The sequence below is a fragment of the Mustela putorius genome, unplaced genomic scaffold (assembly GCF_011764305.1).
Source record: "Mustela putorius furo isolate JIRA1106 unplaced genomic scaffold, ASM1176430v1.1 tig00000508_pilon_pilon_pilon, whole genome shotgun sequence".
NCBI lineage: Eukaryota > Metazoa > Chordata > Mammalia > Carnivora > Mustelidae > Mustela > Mustela putorius.
This window is the reverse complement of record NW_025421402.1, coordinates 5,073,861-5,095,587: the sequence shown is the minus strand read 5'-3', so window position 1 is coordinate 5,095,587 and position 21,727 is coordinate 5,073,861. Positions and strand designations below refer to the sequence as shown.

The 21,727-nt window shown below is 50.5% G+C and overlaps 1 protein-coding gene across 17 annotated transcripts in view; it reads right to left on the bottom strand.

The window, feature by feature from the left end:
• The window catches only part of NFASC (neurofascin), a 178,137-nt gene that overhangs the window by 72,288 nt on the left and 84,122 nt on the right, over positions 1–21,727 (bottom strand). For 16 of the 17 annotated variants that reach the window (XM_004756402.3, XM_045081077.1, XM_045081076.1 and 13 more), the window contains exon 3: positions 956–1,136. In XM_004756402.3, the coding sequence (XP_004756459.2) occupies positions 956–1,136 (181 nt within the window). Of the gene's footprint in view, positions 1–955; positions 1,137–7,318; positions 7,514–21,727 lie in introns of all 17 variants that reach the window. The other variant, XM_045081087.1, reaches the window with a different exon arrangement.

Below are 21,727 nucleotides of genomic sequence, written 5' to 3'. Positions count from 1 at the left end.
TCCCTACCCTCCCCAGACATCTGTCACCTGGACAGAGCCCAAGTCAAGGTTGGTCATGTGGGCACCATTTATTTCTGGAAGCAGGGAACAGGCAACAGAGGTGGTATGCCCACATTAGAGCACTGGAATGCCAAGACATTCTGATGGAAGAGCCGGAAATACGGCAAAGGTGGTACACATCTAAAAGCGGGGCCAAGGACCGGGGCTGCCAGTCCCCAGGCCCCTTCTGAATATAACAACAGACACAGCAGCTAGAGACGGGGCTATTAGAGCACCATCCCAAGCCCCCTGTCTGATGATTCTGGTGGCCAAATAATGCCCCCACCCTAGGACACAGAATGACACAAGGTTTTACTTCCCAACTTTGCCATGGGAAAGCTGAAATCAGCACCTGGTTTTCCCGCAACAGTATTATAATGGAGCTCTGGTTTAAAGTTTCACTAAGCCCCTGTCTTGTGCAAAATAATTCCTTTCCCTACTGTCCCCATGCCATCCAGCCTGATTTAGACCTGCCAAGAGAGCCCAAGGGTCTAGCTCAGATATAGAAAGGCAGGTAAGTGTCCACTACACTTGGTCCTTGGAAACTCCCTGTTGACGGGCAAGTCAGGACCGCAGAGGGCCATGGGAGGGGTGTGAAGGGAAGGACTCCCAAGGGACACACAGACTTGCAGACTCCACCACCTCTGGTCCCACTTAGCAGGCTCCAGGCAGCACAAGCATCAGCTCAGACACAGTTTTTGGAGGTTGTGCTATAAAATTCATCTCACATTCCCAAACACGAGCCTGCCTGCCTCCATGTTTTGGAGGGAAACCCAGCTCTGCCTCCAGAAGCTACCACTTCCCCTCTCTCCAGCCTTTTCAAAAGTTGGGCTTAACGCCCCCCTGACCTATCCCTCCCATCCAACCCTCTGCCCCAAATCAGGAGAATCAAAAGAGATGATAGAGTGGGACTCACGATCCATAGGAATCTCGATGGCCCCACTGAGGCAGAGGAGGCAGAACAGGACGGCTGCGTGGACCCAGGGCGGCGGCTGCTGCCTGGCCATCCTCAGCACGGGGCCCCGCTCCCTGCTCCCCGGCCTGCGGGGTCTTGCCGCCTCCAGCCGCTCTAACTGGGCCTCCCGGACAGAGCTCAGCTGTGGAAAGAAATACAATACCAAGTGAGTTTTTCTTGAACTTGCGGTTGGTTCTAGCAATCCTATGGGGCCTGAAGAACTCAAGGGTTTGGTCACAGATTGATGTTCTTAAATAGGTTTTCTTACAAACTTGTACAATTGACATTGTGGACCCACAGTTCTTTGTGCAGGGAAGGATGCTGGGTATTGCTGGGTGCTTAGCAGGCTCCCTGGCCTTTACCCTCTAGAGGCCAGCACAGCCCCTTCCTGTCCCCAATCAGAATGTCTCTAGACACTGCCAACTGTCCCCTAGAGGACAAAACCACTCCCAGTGGAGAATCACTGTTCTAGAAGGAAGGACAACTCTTCATGGAAAAGTCATGAAAACAAACACTGTCCCACTGGTCCAGTACCTAGAGGCTGCCATGCGCTGGGCCAGTAAGAAACACACCAGTCTCATAGCTTCTCTGAACCCTATGTGCTGTGTGGGGTTAGGTGAAAGCTGGTTGCTCAACGGGCTTTTCTTTCTTTCTTTCTTTCTTTTTTTTTAAATAAAAAATGGATTTCTGCAGACATTTTGTGCAGCAAAGGTATGGCAGTCCCTGATGCTGTCCCTTTAGAGATAATGTCAATGCTGAGACTATGACCCAGGAAAAGGGGATTCCAGTGGGTTGGTAGGATGAGCACTATTACGACAGTCCAATGTCCACATTCTCAAGCACAACAAATCATGTCTGATTAGAACGAATGTCCACATCCTCGCCAACCCCTGAGGAAGGGGTACCCTCCTACACTGTTGGTGAGAATGCAAGATGGTGCAGCCACTCTGGAAAACAGTATGGAGGTTCCTCAAGAAGTTGAGAATAGAGCTACCTTGCAACCCAGCAATCGCATTACTGGGCATTTATCCTTAACATACAAATGTAGTGATCTGAAAGGGCACGTGCACCAGAATGTTTACAGCAGCAATGTCCACGATAGCCCAACTATGGAAAGAGCCTAGATGTCCATCAGCAGATGAATGGATAAAGATGTGGGATATATATATATATATATATATATATATATATATATCATGCAGCCATCAAAAACTCTGAAATCTTGCCATTTGCAAGGACGTGGCTAGAACTAGAGGGTATTATACTGAGTGAAATAAGTCAGTCAGAGAAAGGCAATTATCATGTGATCTCACTGATATGGCGAATTTGAGAAACAAGATAGAGTATCATAGGGGAAGGGAGGGGAAAAATGAAACAAGATGGAACCAGAGAGGGAGACAGACCATAAGAGAGTCCTAATCTCAGGAAACAAACTGAGGGTTGTTGGAGGGGAGGGAGGTGGGAGGGATGGGTGGCTAGGGGGGTGGACATTGGGGAGGGGATGTGCTATGGTGAGTGCGGTGAACCGTGTGAGACTGATGAATCATAGACCTGTACCCCTGAAACAAATACTAAATCATATGTTCATTAAAAAACAAACAAAACCCCAACTGTCCAAGGGCCCTAGAATGAGTCTTTAAGAGAGAAACCCTTTTCCCTAGCTCCTGAGAGAGAATGGCCTGTGGGAGGTGGGTGGGGGATGAATGAAACACGTTAAGGGGTTAAGAGTACACTTATCCTGACGAGCACTGAGGAGTGTATAGAACTGCTGAATCGCTATATTGCGCACCTGAAACGAATAGAACCCTGTGTGTTAACTCTTCTTGAATACAGAAGAGAGTGGCCCGGGGAAGGCACTGAGATGCAGTGCTTTGAAACTGCCACGGCGTCTGAAACGTGGGTCTTGAACCTGGGTGCAGTGTGCTGTTCTGTCCTGGGGCCGAGTCCAAGAAGAAGGGGGGACGAGGTTCCCGCAGAATTCTTCTCTTCCCTGTACCCCACTACCATCTCCGACCTCTCCTGCCTGAGGCTGTCGGCAAAAGGAGCAGGGCTCTTGGGCTGAATCCTGGGAGACAAAGTTATCCTTCCGGAGACCTGGAGGATGAGGGACCTCCCCTGGGCCAGGACATGAGGCCAGCTAAGGGATTCGATTCCCACAGCAGCAGTTTCTTTCCTGGAAGCTGGGCCCGACAGCAGCCCCCCAGCTTCCAGCCCCACTGTCCATCCACTTGCCTTCCCACTGCTTCCACCTTGGTTCTGGTCACCGCTGTTTCATGACAGTGACCGCAACAGCTCCCTGAGTGCTCACCCCACTGCTGCTCTCACCCTTCCGACTCACTCTCCACCGTCACCAGAGCTGAATCCTTCGACGTGGCTCGGTGGTCCTCCGAGCAGAGCCCCTTCTGCAATCTCGCCTCTCATCACCCTCCCTCCGTGTTCTGCGTTCTGGCCAACACTGGTCACCTGCCAGGTCCCTTCATGCGTCCTGCTCTGTGACTTCAGCACAGATTAGCTTCTGTCTAGAACACGCTTTGAATCTGCCTTCTTGTGAGGACTTGCCAAGGATGACTTTGTGTGTCTCCTGTCTGTACTTCTGAACGCCATTTATGGCCCCCCTCCCCACTATATAGCACTTGCCACTTGTCACTTAAGTTTTAAAGATTTATTTATTTATTTATTTAGGGGAGGGAGAGAGAGATTTCGTGAGCGGGGGTGGGGAGGGGCAGAGGAAGGGGAGAGAGAGAATCTCAAGCAGACTCCTTGCTGAACATGGAGCTTGAAGCGCGGCTCAACCTCACGACCCTGAGATCATGACCTGAGCTGAGATCAAGAGTCTGATGCCTAACTGACTGAGCCACCCAGGCACCCTAGCACTTGTCATTTTGTTTTCATTGTACTCATTTCAAAAGCCACACATCTGTATCTCCTATTAAAAAAGGAAGGCTCCATAGGGAAGGCGCTTCATCTTGTTTATTCCTAGACTCTAACATGGTGCCAAAAACACAGCAGGCACTCAAAAATATGGGATGGATGGATGGGAAATGAGCAAAGAAATGGCTGACCGAATGAAATAAACCACTGGGATCACATTTTTTTTTTTGTTTTTGCTTTTGTTTTTTTGTTTGTTTGTTTTTTTTGAAACCTCATTCTCCCCCCAGAAAGCCAGCAGGCAGCTCAGGAGAACGCATACTTTGGACCTGGATGGCATCCTGTGGAGGCTGCCAATTAGTGGAGGAAAAGCTCCCTCTCTCCCTAGGCAGTGCACTCGCGCCAGCGAATCAATCAGACGGAAGAGACTCAGGAGAGTAGAAATCACCCAAGGAGGAAAAGCTCCTGGCTGGACAGTATCACAGGAGGCCTTTGGTTGTTCCTCCTAAAACCTTCTAAGATGGTCTTGACATGGGCTGAGCAAGAGTCTGCTGACTCCTCTCCTTGGACCCGACAGCTCCCAAGACCAGACTCGGGTGATCCAGCTGACCACCTGAGTGCTGTGAGAACTAACACGGGGTGCGGCTCAGCATTTCTGCAGAGAGGACAGTGCGGATGGGATGGCGCCAGTCTTGGCTTCGTGACCGCCATGTTTTGTTCAGGAGCTGCCAAGCAGTAGGAAGTGATGGGCAAGAGAAAGATATCTTGTTCTGGGAATCCTCATGGGAATAGGAAGCCCAAAGCTATTCATTAACTAGAAACACACAGGCAGGGGGAAAAAGCCCCATTACTTGGGATGCTTTCAACTCACAATTTAAAAACACGGTAGAGAATGCACACAGAGATAATCAGGTCTAGCTGTTTGACAATTCTCTCTCTCTCTTCTCTCTAGAACCCAATTTTTCCAATAAAATATATTTTTTAAAGGATTTCATTTATTTATTTGAACAGAAAGAGAAAGCATAAGCAGGGGGAGCAGCGGAGGAAGAGGGAGAAGCAGGCTCTCTGCGGGGCAAGGAGCCTGATATGGGGCACGATCTCAGGATAAAATCTTGAAAGACAAAGATAATTGAAAGACCATTTAGCTTTATGCAATCCCCTTGCTTTTCAAATGAGGAAACAAGAGCCCAGAAAGGGGAAGTGATTTGTTCAAGGCCACCCAGCTGGTTAGTGGCAAAGCCAGGAAAAGAACCCAGATCTCCTGACTCCTCATCCACTTCCCCTGTCTTTCCATACGCAGGTAAGTTCCACAGTAGAATTGCTATTTAAAAAAGAAATGTAAATACCTTCCTTAAAAAATTAAACAGAATTATCATATGACCCCATATTTCTACTTCTAGATATATGCCTCCAAAGAATTCAACAGCAAGGCTCAAGTACATGCGCACACATGTTCACTGCAGCAACATTTGCAACAGCCAGAAGGTGGAAACAGCCCAAATGTCCATCAGAAGATGAATAAATAAGCAATATGGCAGTTTGTATGTTCCGTGAAATATTATCTGGCCATGGAAGATAATGACGTACACACGTGTTGTGATGGCTATGAAGCCCGAGAAGGTTATGCTTGATGAGAGCAGCAAGACACAAAGGGTCACATATGGAATGATCTCTTATATTCAAGGTCCATAACAGGTAAATCCATATGGACAGAACACAGATTGGTGCTTACCAGAGATGGGGGGAGGGGGCGAATGGGGAGCGATGGCTTAATGGGTATGGGGTTTCCTTTTGGGGTGTTGATAATGTTGGGGTGAGAGAGGGACTGCACTGGTATCATAAGCAATAGTCGATTGAGGTGCGGTCGCACACACTGTGAAAGGGCTGAATGACAGTGAAGTATTCACTACACACTGGCTGACTGTATGATATGTCGATTTCACCTCCATACCAAAGAGATGGAAGCGCTGGTGTCTGGAATGTGCTCATGAAGATAAAACAGCAGAGGATGAGGAGGGCGGGTTATTCCGCATGGGGATATAGGCACCCTCAGCTCCCCGAGCCCAGTCTATTCAGCCTGGAAGACAGGTACATGGCTGGCAATCCTTCCAGTACATTCTGTAGGACCTTCCACCCACATCTGAGGAAGGGGAGTGTCAACCGGTGTCAGGGCATGGGGGTTCTAGTCCTGACTTCAAAGAACGCAAGCAGAGTGAGGAAGGAGATGCCCCGCCTGAAGGTACCCCTACACCACCAGGCTTACAGTTCCCGTACCCTGATAGCCAGATGGAAAAGGCCAAGGGCAGGGATGTCTAACTGAAAGCAGTTAAATGCATACTTCTTTTTTTTTTTTTTTTTAAGATTTTATTTATTTGACAGGGAGAGAGATATCACAAGTAGGCAGAGAGGCAGGCAGAGAGAAAAAGGGAAGCAGGCTCCTTGCTGAGCAGAGAGCCTGATGTGGGGCTCAATCCCAGGACCCCAGGATCACAACCTGAGCCGAAGGCAGTGGCTTTACCCACTGAGCCACCCAGGCACCCCTAAATGCATACTTCTAACCAAGTCTTTCTTCTTACAGTATCTTGTCATTTGGCCCAGTCACATAACATCTCAGGTTCCTCTCCTGCTAGGAGTAGAGAAGTACATCATCCAGACAGGGTGTGTGTGTGGGGGGGGACAGGTGGATGGGGGGAATGCCATCTGACTACAGAGCATCCTGGGGAGGATTAAGGAAAATCCCACATCCTGTGAGAGGGCAGATGGGGGCTGCTGAAGAGGGACCATGGTGACTGTCTAGGAATGGTGGGAGAGGGTGTGGAATTTTTCTGTTCAGCTCCACAAGGGCAAAAAGAGAACCAATGGGAGACAGTTCCAGAGAGGTAGCTGCTTCTCTGAGATGTATGGAAGAATGATCTAATAAATAAAGCCACTTTACAATACTGTCCATGATGATAAGGACTCTACCCGCACACTTACCAGTATGATGTGTGTGAAAGATCCTTTTCTAGCAAATCGAACAGGTTAAGTGGTAGATTGTAAGGATGTACATTAAACGGGGGGCTATTGCAGGGGGGAGAGTGAGGAAAAGAACAAAAATAAATAAAACCAGGGGCGCCTGGGTGGCTCAGTGGGTTAAAGCCTCTGCCTTCGGCTCAGGTCATGATCCCAGGGTCCTAGGATCAAGCCCTGCATCGCATTGGGCTCTCTGCTCGGCGGGGAGCCTGCTTCCTCCTCTCTCTCTGCCTGCCTCTCTGCCTAGTTGTGATTTCTCTCTGTCAAATAAATAAAATATTAAAAATAAATAAATAAATAAAACCAGAAGAAAAATTTTGTGTGGACTGATAGTGCACTACGAACTGGGGAAGAGGATGGACTCGAGTCCTGTATATCTGAAGTCCTCCCCCGACCCCGTAGACCCCGTGTGAAAAGAGAAGAAAAAAGAGAGAATAGAGTCACCTGTACACGTAATGTTCTGCTGTGTGAAATACTGAGCTCACTGTTCTATAAAGAATCCAGACAGCATTTGGTCAGAGGCTGTGATGACAATGTACGCACAGGAAGGAAACTGGATGCTTTTGAGAATTTCCTGGGTGCTACTTAAACACACAGATCCCTGGGGCCTCAGACTTCTAGGCAGCAGCCAAACCAGACCTGCAGAGTAAAAAAAAAACTTTTTGGAATCTGAATGCCCTTAGAGCCTCTATTATTGTATCCAGAGACGCTCCATTCACATATGCAACCTCTCTGAACGGAAGCTTTCAAGTTTCCTAAACTCTAAATTTGCAAGTCTTGTGGAAGATTAGGACTCAAAATATCTAGGATGGGGACGGGGACGGGTATGTGAGTTGGGTGATGGTCAGCCATCGTGGGGACCGCTGGACATGCCAGCCTCCCTCGGTCAAGTTCAAGAGCGTGGACTGTGTGGGTCTGAAGCTGCCCCCCACTTACAAGGTGGGGAGCATGGGCAAGTACTGAACCCTCGGAGCTCTGTACGTCTCGTCTGAAAAATGCACAGGGTCATATTCCAGAGGGCTTCTGGGATGACTTAACACACAGCTCCTACACAGAGCACGTGGCAAAGGGTGGGGCACAAAGTAAACCTCGGCAGATGCTAGCTGCCGCCACTGAGCGGGGTTCGAGCTCACGGGGATGAAGGAAGCATCCTGGTGACACCCAGAGGTTATTGGTAAGAGTCACTCCACATCAGTCTGCGTTCCTATTTTTCCTTCTCTCTGCATTCCGGTTTGCTTTCTTTCCCCAGGCTGGGAGGCTCCCCGGTGTTGGTACCACAAGCTGTCCCTGGCAGACGGAGGAGAAGCCCACGGCTCCAGCAAGCTGTCCTCGTGGGGAGCCCCCCACACTCCCACAGCCCCGCTCTGGGGGGGGGCTGCGCCGGTGGTCACAACACATCTGTGATGATGGAAGGAAAGACCGGCAGTGCGGGAACATGGCTCCGCGAGCAGAGCCCGCCGGGGACTTGTGGGCGGCGGGCAGCGAACGGACCGCTCACTCGTTTCGCAGACCTGGCAGCAGGGACCCAAGTTCAGGAGACCAGGTTTCTCTGCTGTCGTGGAGCCTTCTTTCCAGTGGGGAAGGTGGGACATAAATGCTGAACAAAAACAAACTCGGGGGGCGCCTGGGTGGCTCAGTGGGTCAAGCCTCTGCCTTTGGCTCAGGTCATGATCTCAGGGTCCTGGGATGGAGCCCCGCATCGGGCTCTCTGCTCAGCGGGGAGCCTGCCCCCCCCCCACCCCTGTCTGCCTCTCTGCCTACTTGTGTTCTCTCTCTCTCTGTCAAATAAATAAATAAAATCTTAAAAAAAAAAAAAAAAACCCAAATCTCGGTAGCAATAAGCGCAATGAAGAAAACCATGACCCGGCCTGACACGGGTGCTGAGAGCAGCCTTACCCTTGATCCCTGCAACGTGGGAGCGACCGAGATGTCCTCCGTCCCTAGCGGGTGAACGGATACACAATGTGGGGTCCGTCCACACAGCGGATTATTGTTCAGCACTAGGAAGAAATGAACCACCAAGCCGTGGAAAGACACGGAGGAAAGGTAAGTGCCTATCACAGAGTTAAGGAAGCCGGTCTGGAGACGCCACGTACTGATGATTCCAGTCCAGGGACATCCTGGAAAAGGCAAAACTCTGGGGATGGGAAACAGATCAGTGGTGGCCAGGGGGTCGGGGCGGTAGAACAGGTGCAGCACAGAGGACTTTTAGGGCAGGGAAACTCCATAGGAGACCGCAATGGTGGACCCATGTCATTACATGTGAGTCCAAACCCACAGAATGGACAACGCCCGGAGTGAGCCCTTGTGTTAACCACAGACTGCGGAGGACGATGACGTGTCTGTGTCGCATCGTCAGTTGTAACAAATGCACCTCTCTGGCGAGGGTGGGGTGGGGATGGTGGGAGAGGCCGTGCGTGTGTGGGGCTGAGGGTATACGGGAAATCTCTGTACTTTCCACTTAATTTTGCTATGAATATGTAAGTGCTTTCTAAAAAAATAAGGTCTATTAATAAAAAGGAAAAGAAAAGAAACCACAATAGGGTGATGAGGCAAAAGGAAGTGAATGGTCAAGGCCTCTGTGAGAAGGTGACATTTGACCACGATCTAAATGGCAGACAGGAGCCAACTTCATGAAGACAGGTCAGAAAGACATCCCAGGCCAGGGGAACCACGTGTGCAAAGACCCTGTGGCAGGAAGCAGAGGGGTAGGTACAAGGACCTGAAAGAAACCGGCATGGCTGGAGCCTGGAGGGCACCTGGGGAAGAATGGAGTTCAGTCTCGCAGGCACATACTCACAGAGTGCGCTGAAGGCTGGAGCAGGGAGTTTAAATTCTGTCCCAAGCACTTTAGGAGGTTACTGCAGAGTTCTGCATGGTGGGGTGTCTGATGAGATTTGTTCACAAAACCCACCCCGGTTGCTCTGTGGAGGGTGGCAGGTAGACAGGCAATGGTGGAAGCAGAAAGACCCTCTAGAAGGCTCTGGAGCCTCTGGGGACCTTCTCCGAGGGGGGAGGAGTTTGGTCTGGGTTTTGCCTAAGGTTTTAGTCGAAGAAAGGATTCTCTTAGTACAAGAAAGCACTAAAAATCCTGGTATGAATGTCTGACTCTCCAAATGCAGAAGGCCCGCCCCACAGCAGGAGCACACGGCACCAGAGCCAGCGCGCCGGCCAGGAAGAGCGCGCCCGGCCTGGGCTGAAGTGCTGGACCTGGAGACTGTCTGGCTTCCTGGCGCTAGCAGTTATGCCTTGACGACTGGGGCGCCCTCCAGGCCCAGAGGACTTCTCAGGACTGTTTCACGATCCCTGATCCTTAGTACCCAGGTGGGCGGCAATGAGTGAGTGTCTCCACGTATCATGGGAGGCTAATCGAATCCTGCAGAAGACAGAGGGAAGATGTGGGAAGACGTGATTCTTTTTTTTTTTTTTTTAAAGAGTACCTTTTTTTTTTTTTTAAGATTTTATTTATTTACTTGACAGAAGCAGAGAGATCACAAGTAGGCAGAGAGGCAGGTGGGGGGGGGGTGGGAAGCAGGTTCCCTGCTGAGCAGAGAGCCCGATATGGGGCTCGATCCCAGGACCCCGAGATCATGACCGAAGCCGAAGGCAGAAGCTTAACCCACTGAGCCACCCAGGTGCCTGGAAGATGTGATTCTTCATGCCACTGCTTGTGTCGCTGACGGAGCATGTCCTGAAGCAAGCCCTAACTGTGGGTTTTTAAAATTGCATATGTTTACAGTAAATATTCCCTTTACCAGCCGCTTGGAAGCAAGTTTTCATCACTAGCAACTGACTGTACTGCCGATCAGAAATGCCCCTGGAATGTTGGTCGAAAGCATAAGCTTCCCATGGCCTCCACTTTCTGTGTAAAAAGTGTCCTTCCTCCTGCCTGCCTCTGCGGGACCCAGCCCCGCCCTTCCACAGAAACCTGCCCTCGACCACCAAATATCTGCTTAGCCTTCTCCTCAATTTCTGAATTCTTCTCAAATGGCTCCAGGCCTCAGCAGAGAAACACCTTCAAGTTTTCCTCATACAAAACCAAAAGAATCTTCTCTGGATCCCAAAGCTTCCCCATATACACCTGAATTTTCTCCACCTCCGTCTCGTTTCATGCACGTTTCTCTGTTTAAAGAGTGGGCTATGGCTTCTGCCTTTACTTGCTGGGTTCTCTTTCACTCCTCCAGCCAGACCCTGGAACTCTCTCTCCAGGCCTCCCATTGGCCTCCCCATGGCCGACTCTAGAGTGCTCAGTCTTTATCTTGCGAGACCTCCTGGAGGCATCGGCAACTGTTCAATGGGCTGACCATCCTGCCTCGCCTTCTTCCTCCTTGGCCTCTGAAACACCATTCCAGAGTCCTCTTCTCTCTGGCCCTGCCAGCCTCCAAGGCGGCACTGATCACACTGCTAGATCCTTTCCTTCTGCCTGATGTTCTCTGTGTCTCCACTGGGGTTCTGTCCTTCTATCTCCATTCTCTGTCTTTGTTGGTGGCACCCAGCTGAGTCACCCAGCCAAACACCTGGGAATCACTCTGAAACTCCAGTTCTTCTCATACCTCACACCAAGCACCGAGACCCTCCTGTGTCTCGCTTCCCCACACGCACACCCTCTTACCTTTGATACACGTCATGTCTCATGGACTATTGCAATGACCTCCCAGCTGGTCTCTGTGTCGCTAGCACAGTGATTTTTCTAAACCCCTGCCTCATCCTCTCAGTGCTATTTCCAGGTCACCCCCATCGGTCCATACGATCAGGTCCGAATTCCCAAGTGCAGCAAGGATCTGGGATGTCAGGCTGCTGCAGGGCTCTCAGACCCCACCCCAATACTGAAGTTTCCCCAACTAAGCGCTGTGCCATTTTCCAAGCATGCCACACATTTACAGCCCCCACACTCTACCTGTGCCATCCTCCGTTCCCAGAAAGGCCTTCTCTTCCTGTCACGTGATTAATTCCTACTCAGCCTGCAACATCCTGCCTCTCAAGCATCTTTTGCTTTGTGGCTAATTTGTTGTGCCTCCGGCCCTCAACGCACTTGCCGCCCCCAGCAAAGCCTAGAATGCCTGTCTCTATTCTCCCTTACACCGGCTTCTCTGGGGCACCTAGCACACTGGTAAAACTGTAAGTTAAAATAAGGGTTGGAGACCTTTTCTGTGAAGGTCTAGATCGTAAGTGTTTTAGGTTTTGTGAGAGCTTTGCAAGACATACAGTCTCTGTCACAATTACTGGACTTTACTACTTTAGTGAAAGAGCACCGAGGACAATAAGTGAGCGAATGGGCATAGCTCTGTCCCAATAAAACTTTATTTACAAAAATAGGCAATAGGCTGTGTTTGTAGGAATTGGCCTGAGGGCCACAATCTGCTTGCCACTGGCTTAATCTTTCTCCCCCACTTCTTTTTTTTTTTATTCTGAAAGAGAGAGAGAGTGTATGTGCACACGCATGAGGGGGGTGAGAGGGGCAGAGGGCAGGGAGAGAGCATCTTAAGCAGGCTCCACGCTCAGCACGGGGCTCGATCTCACAACCCCGAGATCATGCTTGAGCTGAAATAAGAGTTGGACACTTAACAAACTGAGCCGCCCAGGCGCCCCTGGAATTCTTGAGGCTGAGACCATGCCTGGGTCATTCTTGTGTCCCAGTGCCTGGCATCCCACCTAGTAGGGAGTATTTATGGGATGGAAGAGCCAAGTAAAAGCCTCAATCCTGCCACTTATTTTTTTGTAAATTACTTGTTTCCCAAGCCCTTTTAAAAATTTCAAAAATGGAAATAAATACTCCTGTTTCTGGTGGTTTTTGCTGGAGAATCAAATGGATGAAGCATAACAAAGTGAACCACAGCACCAATTAAGCTGCTTTTATCTTCTTACTGTGTTCTTTCCTGGCGACCTCAAATGACTCTGCTCTGCACAACTTTTCTTTTCTTTTCAAAGATTGATTGATTGATTGATTGATTGATTTAGAGAAAACACTGGTAGGAAGGGCAGAGGGAGAGAGACTCTCAAGCAGACTCTGCTCTGAGCACGGAGTCCGGAGCCCGGTGCAGGGCTCGATCTCACCACCCTGAGATCATGACCTGAGCTGAAACGAAGAGTCGAATGCCTAACTTACTGTGCCATCCAGGTGCTCCAAGACTTTTCTTTGAACCTTGGGTAAACCTAAGTTCAAGAGAGGGCCTGTGACCTGCCCATCATTCTGCCCATCACGTGGCTGGTGTGGGCTTAGCTGCAGGCCACTCTCTGCCCTACAGCCTCCTCCTGCTCCAGCAGGAAACCCCCAGGCTGAGGGTCCTCATACCACACCTCCCCTCCCTGTCACTGTGCTCATCTTTCCCCTGATTCCAGATGCCACACACAGCGTCAGAGAGCATGTATGCAACAGATAGACGCCTTCCCAGTATCCAAGGACCCCTGACCTGGGAGGATATTTTCTGAGTTAGAATCATCGGAAGCTGACGAATGATGGGTAGCGGGCAGTGAGAAGAAGGACGGCATCAAGGTTTCTAGGTTGGAAAACTGGATTTGGGTGATGCTAATGATTGGTATCAAAAATCAGAAAGGAAATGAATCCATTAGGGTTGGAGCAGAGGGAGGGCAGGAGCTGTTACGCGAGTTATGTCCAGTGTGATACCTCAGAGCCCTGAGCAGAGCAGTCCTGCAGGTACGTGGAGGCTGTGCTCCTGAATGAACAATGCCTAGGGATATGCTGACACATTAGTACTGGGAGGCCACGTGCCAGCAATTAGTTCTCAGAATAAATAGCGAAAGGACTAGAATAGTACTACGAAAACCAACTAAGGAATACATTCACACATCACTGCCACAGGATATTGTGAGGGAACAGAGAGATAATAAAAGCCCAACAGAGCCCACATAAAACTCCACCATTCTGCATTAGATGAAACAAAACAAAACAAAACAAAACAGAATCAGTAAGGCTTATTACTATAACCATCTGAAGCAACCTGCTCAGAAACCAGAGGACAGCTGAAAGACAAGAGAAAATAAAGGCACTTCAAAATAAGCAGGGGGGCAGGGCCCAGTGTGTGGGAGCTGAAGAGCTCCAAGGGGTCCCACCCTGGGCCGGAGGGCTCTCGCAGACAGGCAAGCGCCCCTCTTAGCTGGAACCCAGGACTCAGAGCTAAGGTATTTCTCAGCGAATTTGCTGCACTCTCTCTTTCTCTAAAGTAAATAAATCTAAAAAGAAATTCCGTGGCTTGGGTTCCCACCGTAATAACCATACACTCACTCTCTGTTTTCTTTCTTGAAGAAGGACAAAGAGCCAGGGTATGCTGTGCCTGTGATCATCCTCTCCCATATCTGTCCGCGCAGAGGAAGTGGTGGCAGAGCTGGCCTACACTCTGTGGGCAGGACTCAAGCCCTGGTGATCCGGCTCCTGCCCTGTGCAGCCTCTCCTCCAGCAGGACCCCGGCCAGCACTAGGCCCCCTGCCGCTCCCCAAACAGGCCAAGTGCCTTCTGTACCTTCGGCCACCTTTGCTCCTGCTTTGCCTAGGCCAGTAATGCTATTCACTTACTTCTCTCTGGTGCAGATTCCCTTCTTCACCAAGGCCCTGAGCGGTGACCCCCGTCTCCCACCCCAACACTGACCCTGCTTTCCCACTAAGATTAGGCTGCCTTTTTCTCATATTCCCCATCATGCCACCCAACTCTGTTCCAGCAGTCATTTCCTGCCCATGGGATTCCCATGCCCATCTCCTGCACCAAACTCTGAACTCCTTGAGCTCAGAGTCCATGTCTTGCCTCCCTCTGTAGAAAGAAGGTACAAATCATATATGTGGGATGAGTAAACAGCCATCTGATCAGATACTTCCTCTTATTGGGAGATATTTACTCACCAACAAGTCAGTATACTCTAAATCCTTGGTTAATATCACATACAACAAAGCCATTGTCATAGCATAAGCCTGAGTCCTGAAAACAACAGCAATAGCCAAAAAGGAACACCTATCCAGCATCTTCTCAGCAGACACTTTCATCTCTCTTTTTCTGAAATCCTCACCCCAATGCCTTTCTCAGAGCTTTCTGTCTGATCTGTCGGGGTACTGTTTTCTCTATCCCACAGACAGGTCTCAGTATGCAGGGACTCAGCTGCGCCAGGCAGTAGTCCTAGAACTGCTATCCCCTCCATTCCCGGATCCAGGGGCTTCGGTGTAGCTGTCCTGGGTTCTGAAGTCTACCTGCGGCTCAGTGTAGCTGTCCTGGGTTCTGAAGTCCACCTGCCGCACGGGGAAGGCCCTGGGTCCTACAGGGAACTGTCCATCCCATCCCCCTCCTGCACTCTGATCCCCCCCCATCCCCGACCACCTCCCTTCCATCTCTCTCATGCCAAGGAATAAACGATGCAACAGATGGTGACCCGAGCCTGCTCCACTCCCTCTCCTCACAGGCATTTGAAGGCCAGGGGGTGGGTTTCCTGGGAAACTGGAAATGCCCCCTACTGAGGATCATCAGCCTGTCCCAAAGAGACAGAGCGCCAAGCAAGGAGGAGAAAGACAGAAGGATCTCTGAAAAAGACAAGCGTAGAAGGGAGAGCCGCAGGGAGGAGTCCTTGGCTTTCTCTTCTGGGTGCACTTGCCAAAAGATTACATCTCCCACATCCCCCTCCTCACCCCCATGGAATGACCACATGTCTCAGCATCTTTAAGAAGGTGTCTGCCCACACAATGCACCCACGTCCCACTCTAAAGGGCTGTCTGTAACTACACCAAACCCTCTGGGTCACCGGGGCTTGACAGCCTAAGAAATCACTCACCAGCCTGCTTCTAGACGCTGGCCTCTCCCCATGCCCAGGAGGAGAGAGACCCAATTTCCTTGTCTGCGTGGGGGTTGAACCAGTTGTCTTGTAGGATTTCTCCAACAGACAAGGAAACCCAGTATATGGGATTGACTCCCCCTCTTCCCCCACCTCCCTTCTCAGGGTTGGAGGGGGGTGGTCTCCATCTGTTCAGTGGCTGTTACAGCCTTGGCTCCCTTTCATTGTCACAGGGAGAGAACTGGGAGGAGTAAAGGGCTGTGTTTAACCGTTGACAGTGATCCACTTGGTGGTAGTGGCAGGCAGGGGAACCTAGCAGACCCAACCCCTCCTCCTCTTGCCTCAGCTAAGTTCACAGAGGCCGCAGGACTCAGCAGGAGTGGGGGATGGGGGAACAACAGTATCAGGTGGCCCTTGATTCCCGCCTGGGGAGGGAGACAAGGGGGACACCTGGCTTTCAGATTAGGGATTTGGCTGAAAACAGCTGCTTCCTGCTCAACACCCAGAACTAATCTATAGGTTGAAACCTGAACCAGTTGGCTATTTTTTAAGCTGGGGGCGAGGGAGGGAGAGAATGGGAGAGAAGAAAGGGGGAAGAGGGCCTTCCCTCAAGGTGACCACCATGAATATCTAGTAAATATCCAGTTTTCACACCAGGTTCTATAGGGGCACAAAGCACTTACAGGGTACTCTGATGTTCATAAGGCACCAGGCAGGCTGGGGCCCCAGAAGAAGGCTGCACCAACCAAGAGAGTGTAGCCCCTCCAGGGGGGCAGGGTGGTGTTCCCGTTGGACTGCCACGGCATAAGTGGTTGGGTCACCAAGGCAATGGAGCTTGGACACGGAGGGCTGCAGTGATTCTCTTCCCTAACTGCACTGTGAGGGTCTACCACACAGCTTTTAGCCATCTCCTTGTCGAAGACCTTTTTAGGTTGTCCTTCCTTATTTTTTCTCCATTACAGCAATGCCACAATGAACATCCTTATACATACAGCCTGATACGTGGAGGAAGTGGGGTTGCTGTATCATCTCGTCTCTCCATCATCTCATCAGGTCAGCTGGAGCCTGGCACCTCTTAGCCTGGCCTGGCAGGGAAGGCCAAAATGTACAGGTGGTCTGGTCCATAACCTGGTCCTGCCGACAGCTCCCACATGGGCCAGCGGTTTGCTGGCCACACGGGGAAGGACATGGCTTGTGCTAGAATCCAGCCGGCTTTCTGAAGTTCTTTGGGGCTGTGCATTTTCTCCCCCTATTATTGTTTATTCGTTCATCCTCCAGGAGGCAAGACTAGGAGACACATGTGGAATGGGAGAGGCTCTCCAATGTGAGTGTAGCTGAGGACTAGCTGGGCGAACAGGCTGTGCAGGGGCTGACTTAAATAAGATTTGTGGCTCTTTGTGACTTTCCGTGTCTCAGGCTCCACTCACTGGCCCTGCTTGTGGTTAACTGAGCTCTGGCCAGTCTCCTTCCATATACAGATCAGCAGGTAAAGCAGACTGTAAAGGAAACAGACGTTTACATGTGTGGACTGCCCCCACCTCGGAGCCATCAGAATAAACCAAACTGATGCCAGGAAAGGTGGCTTGGGAGGATGCACAGGAAACAACCCCCTTATGAAGGAATTCTAGCACCTCCAGGATGGAGAAAAGAACTCCCCTCTCTCTACAATTCAGCGACCTAGCTTCTCACTGTTTGGCTCCCCATCTTCTACCCTCAGGGAGAAAGTTTCACAGCAATTAGGCGCACATCTTTCTTCACAGCTGGAGAGAGAGGGTTGTGAGTCCCCCACCCCCTCGCTAAGGGGGTGGGGAAGACATCTAGGGTAGCAGCAGCTGTCTCCCTGGGGCCTGTCATGACAGGGAAGTGGCTGGAGGGGAAGTGATCATAATCCTACACGACAGGTCTCCAAGGGTGGGGTCCAAGATTTGGGCAAGAAGGAGGGATCTGGGAGGGAAAAAAGATGGACACTGAGGATAGAGGGCCAGAAAGAAAGGCTTGCCTTTAATATGAAAAGACCTAGGGTCTTTCAGAAGGTGACACACAGTGATCCCATGACCCAAAAACGCCACTCCTGGGTAGGTACCAAAGAGAACAGAAGACATGTCCACAGGAAAATCGGCACAGGAATGCTCAAGGCAGCATAATGACAATCGCCAGAAAGTGGAATGACTCAAAAGTCCATCACCTGATGGATGAATAAATAAAATGTGGTAGGTCTGTCCAACACCAACCTGCTCAGCCATAAAGGGGAGCGAGGTGTGGAGTCACACTAAAACACGGCCGCACGATGAACACCTCACGAGAAGTGAGAGAAGCCAGTCACAAAGATCACGGATTGCATCATCCCACTAATATAAAATGAGCAGAGAAGGTATATCTATAGAGGTAGAAAGTAGATCCGCGTTGTCTATGGCTAGAGGAAGACCACAGCGGGTGGGGGGGGGACCCCTAATGGGTATGGAGTTTTACGGGGCTGGAGGGCAAATTCTATGAAAATGTTCTGAAATTAATTCAAAAAGGAAAGTGAATGGTAAAATTTACAAAAGTGGTTTCCAATGTTGAAAGGAACTTAATGAACTAAGTTTCTCTCTCTCTCTCTCTTTTTTTTTTTTAAGAGTTATTCATTTTTGAGAGAGAGAGCGTGCGTGCCCCCTCCAAGTGGGGAGAGGCTTTCCTTTCCTTTCTTCTCTTCCCTTTTCTTTTCTTTGCTTTTCTTTCTTCCTCCTTCCTTCCTTTAAAAGATTTATTTACCTATTTTTGAACTAAGTTTCTTAATGGGATCTAACAAACGCTTGTTAAAAATTTGAAAACTATAAAATTTGTCAGTTGAAAAGTTTAAGGAAGAATTCAGTTTGAGGACTTGGAAATGTAATATATTGGATATTGATTTAAAACAAAAGACGGAGGGCTAAGTGTTTGTCTGCCACCTTGGGCAAGCCACAGTTCTGTCCCCCACCCCACAGTGAATTGCAAAATGCTATATGGAGGGCATCGGTAGAGAGAACAGTTAGCAAATTCAGACCCTCTCAGAAGTTTTCCTAAAGGAAGGCCGCTGTGCATCTAAAGCCCTAACCATCTTTCTTTCAAATCCAGCTTCCTCCCCCAGGCACTGACCGGTGGCCTCCCAGGTTCCCTGAGTTGGGGTGCCCCACCTGGATTCCTGGCCACTGTCCATCCGAGGACCTACCATCTGGATCCGTCTGCTCATATCACTCGGGTTAAGCTGCTTACTCTGTCCCCTGTTTGTGGGATTCTAAGCCTGCTTTCACAGACCAAGGTTCTGAAGCCATTTAAAAACCACAGACTGAGCTCAAACCAGGAACAAAAAGCGGGACAAGATTAAAGGGGAAGCTTGTTTGGGGTGCAGGAGAGAGGACCTTGAACCCCTTAATCAGACAGTGAGCTTCCTGAGGGTGGGGGCAGTAGCTCCTACCTCATTCCTGTGTCCTTCATGGGAATAAGGGTTTGTCAAAGCCGAGCAGGGCTGGATGTAATCAATAAAGGTGAACAATGAACTCACTAGGACATTACACACAGGACAGGGACACAGAAACGTGGCTTCAATGCCCTCAACTACCGACCTGCTGCGTGGTCTTCAACAATGTGTTTACTGTCTCTTGGAACCTCAGTTTTCTTGTCTTTAAAGGTGGGGTGAAGACACTTACTAAAAGGTTGCTGCGATGATTGTGAATTAAATGGACTGCTTTGAGTCGATTCATTTTTCATCAATTAGTGGGGTAATGTCTATGTATAGCATCTAACACAAGGCCTGGCACAAACGTGGCGTTCAAAAACCACTGGTCCTTCCTCCTGTTCCCCAAGTTATAGCTGGTGTATTGTATCCTTCCGTGGCTTTGGATGAGCTGGGCTTTCAAATCTACAAGTTTGCTTTGTACATCTTCAGAATGCACAACGCCTGTGCAAATAACCAAATACTGCCTCTGTGGCCAAATATTAAAACCAACATAGGTCACCTGCCCAGGCACTGACTACTTCAGGCCTGACAGGGAGAACCACGTCAGGGCTTCAGAGGTAACTCCCGTCCTGCCCTCCTTACTGGTGGAGCCACTGGTATTCCAAGGATGACACATCCCCAGTTGCATTTTTAAAAAATTCCTGTTGGGGGCACCTGGTGGCTCAATGGGTTAAAGCCTCTGCCTTCAGCTCAGGTCATGATCTCAGGGTCCTGGGATCAAGCTCCACATTGGGCTCTCTGCTCAGCAGGGAGCCTGCTTCCCTGTCTCAGTGCCTGCCTCTCTGCCTTGTGATCTCTCTCTCTCTCTCTGTCTCTCTCTGTTAAATAAATAAATAAAATATTTTTAAAAAAAATCCCTGTTGGACTGATAAAGTGACACATGGAGGAAAGGACTAAGACAGCAGGAGGGAGTGGCCTCTGTCCCCCTCCCTCTCTCCGGCTCCTTCCATTTACATCCTAGACAGGCATCAGTCACGATCCCCTGCCACCCCGGCAGGCTTCTGCAGGCTGGGGGCGTGAAGATACGGGAGCCCGGAGGAGGGGATGTGGCACAGGCAGGGAAGGTGGCGGCCTGTGAGAGAGGGTGTGCCATGTGTCTGGGAGTCTGGTGCGAAGCACCGGCGGCTACACGCTTACGCTGAAGACTGGTTCCGGCGGAGCCGGGGAAAGTTTCTTGTCTTATGCCCTGAGAAGCGCATCTGTCAGCAAGCAGAACAGCCTCTCTCTTGGCTGGAGATGAGGTCCTCTTATTAGAAATAGAAACCCAGAGGTGACTTGCGGTCTCAAACTCAACAGCCCCGCCTCTGCTAAAAAGGTGGGTTTAGCGGGGTGGCAGCAAAGGCCAAGGGGTGGAGAAGAGATGGCATCACTTCGGGAGAAACGAGGGAGACAGCTAGCTGTTCGGGGAATAGTCGTCATGTCCCCACACCCAGCCTGCAGACCTCAGCGCCCCAGGAAAGGGTGGCTAAGCACGGGTAGCACCTCAGGGCCTGGGAATCAGTCTTGCAGCAGGGGATGGAGATGCAAAACAGCTCCTAATAAAGATCCCCTGCTCCTCCATCAACCTGCAACCCTGTGTCCTGAGCCCGAGTTGTCCTGTTAGAATGCTGTTGTGTGGAGGAGGCCCAGCTTCTCCGCAACAGGCACAAGGGCTTAGGAGTGTGAGTGCAATTAACCAAATGGAAGCGGAAGGCCTGGGGAACTGGGAGGTTTCTCTGCCTTGCGTCAGAGGGCAGGTGTCCACTCCGAGTGCCCGGTGAGGACCCAGAGCCGTAGCGCTGGGGTGGGGGAGAGATTAGGCTGAGTGGGGACGTCACGCAGGGAGGGAGGAGTGTGCAGATGAGTGCATCTGAGAGCAGATGCTTGGGTCAGCTCCAGATGGCAGTGGCCTCAGAACAAAAGGGAAGAACCAGAGGGAAGAAGGACCCAGAAACAGAGGACTGGCCCCTGCAGGCTTCTGAAATCAGATTCCCACCTGGAACCTGGCTGGAGGCAGGCCAAGCGAAGGTGACCCAGAGTTTCTAGGAAGACTCGGAAGCAGCCACCCCAAACCCGACTGTGCAGGTCCCAGGGCAGGACTGCTGGGATTCACACTCAAGGCCTGGCCCTTCTGCACATGTGCAGCTTTGGGACCAGCCTTAATCGTGCTGCATCTGTGTTACCAGTAGCATGTGAGCAATTAACGGGCCCTATTTCACAGGTTTGTCGTGAGGATGACACGGAAGAGCGACATCAGCACAGAGCACAGTGCCCAGTGCATACGGGGAGCACTCAGGATGTTGATTACTGTAAGGATGATGGTGATCGCCCTCTAAAGAAACCTGGATCAGCCCCCCTTCTCTCAGAACTTCCTGTTCCCTCAACAGCCATATGGGCCTGCTTTTATGTACTCTCTGCACTCTTCTTTTTAAAGCTTTCTCTGTGCATCTGAAAGTCCCTGGACCTACTGACCCCTCAGGGTGTGCCGGTGCCTGAGGCTGGAGCAAGCAGTGTGGGGTCACAGAAAGAAAAACAGCGGTCATTGACGGCACCTCACTTCTAGGATGGGCTCCGCCGCTAAGGAATTTTGTGGACCTGGGAGATAGAACTTCTTGAGCCTCAGTGTATTCC